The sequence below is a fragment of the Petaurus breviceps genome, unplaced genomic scaffold, assembly GCF_028583685.1.
Source record: "Petaurus breviceps papuanus isolate PSGF00001 unplaced genomic scaffold, PetGlider_PUasm1.0 90444, whole genome shotgun sequence".
Classification (NCBI taxonomy): domain Eukaryota; kingdom Metazoa; phylum Chordata; class Mammalia; order Diprotodontia; family Petauridae; genus Petaurus; species Petaurus breviceps.
Genome location: NW_027187256.1, coordinates 3,003,621 through 3,008,678, shown reverse-complemented (window position 1 = coordinate 3,008,678; position 5,058 = coordinate 3,003,621). Strand labels below are relative to the sequence as shown.

At 35.1% G+C, this 5,058-nt stretch overlaps 1 protein-coding gene across 1 annotated transcript; it reads left to right on the top strand.

Annotated features, from left to right (window-relative positions):
* Positions 1-3,886: 3,886 nt before the first annotated feature.
* On the top strand, positions 3,887-4,852 carry LOC138177740 (olfactory receptor 51F1-like). The gene has a single exon (XM_069108947.1). It carries the CDS (start codon positions 3,887-3,889, stop codon positions 4,850-4,852), a length of 966 nt encoding a protein of 321 aa, XP_068965048.1.
* Positions 4,853-5,058: the final 206 nt, after the last annotated feature.

Genomic DNA, 5,058 nt, shown 5'->3' with positions numbered 1-5,058 from the left:
TGTAGATATGGTCAATTATATTGATTGTTTTCCTAATATTAAATCATCCTTGCATTCCTGGAATAAATCTTACCTGATCAAATTGTATTATTCTTGTGATAAGTTGCTGTAGTCTTTTTGCTAATATTTAAAAAAATATTTTCCATCTATATTCATGAGGGAAATTGGTCTATAATTTTCTTTCTCTGTTTTATCTCTTCCTGATTTAGGTATCAGTATCATATTTGTGTAATAAAAAGAATTTGGTAGGACTCTTTCTTCACTAATTTTCCCAAATAGTTTGTGGAGTATTTGAATCAATTTTTTCTTTAAATGTTTGATAGAATTTGCTAGTAAATCCATCTGGCCCTGGAGATTTTTTCCTAGGCAGTTTGCTGATGGCTTGTTCGATTTCTTTCTGAGATAGGGTTATTTAAATAATTTACTTCCTCTTCAGTTAATCTGGGCAACTTAAATATTTTTTTGTAAATGTTCTTCCATTTCACTAAGATTGTCAAATTTATGTGGGGAAATGATCTTAATAATAGTATTGCTGGGTCAAAGAGTAGGCAGTTTTGTAGCCCTTTGGGAATAGTTTCAAATTGTTCTACAGAATCGTTGGATCGGTTAGCAACTCCACCAACAATGTGTTAGTGTCCCAATTTTCCCACATCCCCTCCAAAATTGATCATTTTCTTTTTATGTAACACTAATCAATCTGATAGGTGTGATGTGGTACCTCAGAGTTTTTTTTTTTAATTTGTATTACTCTAATCAAGAGTGATTTAAATCATTTTTTTCAGATGACCATAGATAAATTTGATTTCTTCATCTGGAAACTGCCTGTTAATATCTTTTGACACCTGGTCAATTGGGGTATGACTTGTATTTTTATAGATTTGACAAAATCCTCTATATATTTGAAAAATGAGCCTATTGAAATAAATGTTTGGTAGAATTCACAGGGCCATATCTGGCCTGGGGAATTTTTTGTTAGGAAGTTTATTGATGGCTTGTTCAATTCCTTTTTTTCTTATATGGGGCTATTCAAGTATTCTATTTCATCCTTTGCTAATCTGGGCAGTTTGTACTTTTGTAAATATTCATGCATTTCACTTATATTGTCAAATTTATTTGGCATATAATTGGCAAAATAGCTTCAAATACTCGCTTTAATTTCCTCTCCAATTTTCCTTTTTTTCAATTTTATTTTTAAGGAGTTCTCTTTAGTGAATTTTTGTGCCTCTTTTTACCAATAGACATATTCACAATTTTGCCATATTGTACCATTTTCTTTAGAACTTTTTTTGTCTCCTTTACCAAGCTATTGACATTTTTCATGATTTTCTTACCTCATTCTCATTTCTTCTTCCAATTTTCCATGAACCTTTTTTACTTGATTTTGATAACCCTTTTCTGACTCTTCCAGGAACTTTTTTTGAGGGGGGGGGGGTGCTAAGACTAAGGCACTTTTTTTTGAGGCTTTGCATGTAGATGTTTTGGCTTTCTTGTCTTCTTGTGAGTTTGTGTTCTGTCTGTAAGCAACTTCTAACACTCTTTTCCACCATAAAACTGTGACCAAGATCTCTGTTACCCTGTGGCTTCAAGCTCTTACGTGATAGAGCTCCTCCTCTCCCTGGGACTGTGACCCAGTACTGTGACCTGGATCCATGTATGGAGAATGTAACATTGTCCTGGATCCAGTTCCAGCAAAGGGATTTCTGTAATCTTCCAACCAGGAGTTCAACCCCCTTACCTTTTGTGGGCTGAAAGCTCCTGAAGCCACTGCTGAAACATAACTTGTTGCTGCCTTACCAACATATTGCTCATCCTAGACTACACTCTACTCTTATATGGGTTTAACAGACCTTTCCTGTTGAACTTCTAAGTTGTCTTGGCTTGGAAAAAAAATTATTTCAAGTTGTTCTTTTGTGGGTCCCACTACTCCAGAATTTGTTCTGAGGCATTATTTAAAGTAGTTTGGAAAAGAATTTCAAAGAACTTAGATGAGTTTCTGCCTTTTCTCAGCCACTTTGGCTCCATAAATCCTGAGCTGAGTCTGAAAGGAAGCTAGGAGGCAATGGTGAGAATGGAGAACATTCCACATATGAGGGTAATTCAGCACAGATTCACAGATTTGGGAGATAGAGTCAGTTAGGAGCATGTATGAAGGTCAGAGACATTAAATCAAGGAGTGCACAAATGAGAATAAAGTGCTAGAAGAATGGAAAGGTAACAATGAACCAGATATGAAAAATACTACATAACACAGAATATTCTGTTTAATTATGGAGGCAATGGAGAATTATTGGCATTTATAGAGTAGGGGAGAAACACGGTGAAATTTGAACTTCAGGAAAATCACTTAGGAAGCTGAGTATATGGTGGAGAAATTGAGTGGAGAAAGAACTGAGTTAGGGAGACCAATTAGAAGGCTATTGCTATAGTCAGGGCATGAAGTGATAAAAATCTGTTCCAGTATGTTATATATGTGAGTGTAGAGAAGGGGTCACATATGGGGACGGCATGAAGGTAAAGATTACAAGATTTGGCAGTATATTATAACTGTGAAATGGGTACATGGAAGAATAAAAAATGACACTGACATTTGTAAGTTTGGTGATTTGGAGGATAGATATGCCCTCAATAGTACTACAGGAGTTTTGAAAAGGGAAAGGTTTATGGAAAGATAATGAGTTTTTACTCTTTTTTACATGTTGAGATTGAGATACTTATGTGACATCCAGTCTCACATATAGAAATTATATCATTAATAAGATATTAAAGCTCATGAGAGAGATTCAGGCCTGTTTTTGCTGTTATTCAGTCATGTTCAACTTTTCATGACCCCATTTGGGATTTTCTTAGCAAAAATATGGGAGTGGCTTGCCACTTTTCTAGTTCACTTTACAGATGAGGAAACTGAGGCAAACAGGGTTAAGTGGCTTGCCCAAAGTTACTAAGCTAGTAAGTGGCTGAGGAAAGATTTGAATTCATCAAGATGAATCTTCCTGACTCCAGGTCAAGCATTCTATTGACTACACCACCTTGCTTCCCAGAAAGACCTATAGATCTTGTAATTATCTACATAGAGATGATAATTCAATCCATTGGTAATAATGGGATCACCAAGTGGGACAGTATAGAAAGATAAAACGGAGCCCTGAAGCATACTCAATGATTGTTTCTGTTTAGCCTTCATGTTAATTATAATAGTACAAAGGTACACTAAGACTCTGCTATTCATTATACTGACATTTCTCTATATTGCCATCACCATACTCTCACAGCATGTACAATGGACAGAACATTACTTTATTTTTAAAGACAGTTATCATATTCTTTTGTAAGTTCTAACTTTTCTGTACTAAATAGCTCTAGTTTCATTATTCATTCCTCAAATAAGATAGATTTGATAGCCCTTAGTTTCCTGGCATACCTATCAAACATAAGAATTTTCTACATGTTGCCTAGTTTGTTGATATCACTTTTCAATCATGGAATTTAGAAGTGAACTTAACCTACCACCACCACCACCACCACCACCACTTAAATCACCTTTGAACATCATAATAATTTTCTTTTTAATTACACTGTCACACTAATTAATTATTTAACTTAATACTTTACCATAAATTAATATGACTTAACATAAATTACCTTTAACATACTTTAAAATCAATTGCCATAAAATTAGACTACAGGGACAGAATGTCCTTTTAAATCTATTTTGGTTATGACCCTAAAAATCTTTTTGGGAGAACAAGGTAACCATAATGTATTAATTAACTATTAAGGAAACAGTTAAATTATATAAGATTTCAGCTATAAAAATCCATAATTGCCTTTTTTTTTCCTTTTGCAGGCTTGGAACTTTTCCATTTGAAAATTACCTTCTCAATTCACTATGTTGGCTTTGCCAAACAACACAGACATATCCCTGACCTTCTTCCTAACAGGAATTCCAGGACTGGAGGATATTCATATCTGGGTATCTATTCCCTTTTGTTGTCTCTATGCCATTGCTCTCTCAGGAAACAGCATGATCCTGTTTGTCATTATTACTAAACAGAACCTGCATGAACCCATGTATTATTTTCTCTTCATGATGTCAGCCATTGACGTGTGCTTGTCCCTATCCACACTGCCGACCACCTTGGGTGTCTTTTGGTTCAATGCTCGAGAAATCACTTTAGATTCGTGCATCAGTCAATTGTTTTTCATTCATTTTCTCACCATTATGGAGTCCTCAGTTTTGTTGGCCATGTCCTTTGACCGCTTTATTGCTATTTGTGACCCACTCAGATATGTCACAATTCTAACTCCAGCCAGGATTCTCCAATTTGGATTGATGATGGTACTCAGAGGTACTCTTGTTATGACTCCAGTGATCCTGCTTCTTAAACGCCTATTATTCTGCAACAATAATATCCTTTCTCACTCTTATTGTTACCATCCTGATGTGATAAAACACTCTTGTTCAAATACCAAGGCCAATAGCATATATGGATTAGTTGCAATATTTTTAACATTTGGCTTAGATGTTCCTTTGATTGTCCTTTCCTATGTTCTAATCATTAATTCTTTGCTTAGCATTGCCTCACCACAGGAACGCCACAAAGCCTTCAGCACCTGTGTTTCTCACATTGGTGCCATTTCTGTCTTCTATATACCCCTTATTAGCCTTTCCAGTGTCCATAGGTGGGGTCATAAGGCACCTCCATATGTTCACACCATGATGTCTAATGCTTTTCTTATTCTGCCACCTGTTTTGAATCCAATTATCTATAGTATCAAAAACAAGCAGATCCGCAAAGTCATTCTTAACATTTTTCTTTTAAAAAATGGAAATCAGTTCAAATGCAGTTCATAGATAAGTGAACTCAGAGCTTAGGAAGGATGGTATAGATCTGTTGGTATAACTATTCTTTAAAATGAATAATACCTTGGTTTATTCTTTTAATCCACTTCAATTCCAAATTCTATCTTCAATTTCAGCTTGATAGGTAGTGTTAGAAAATTATGGGAAATGGGGAGGGGAAATATATTCAGTGCATGCTTAGGGAAAAATAATTCCTA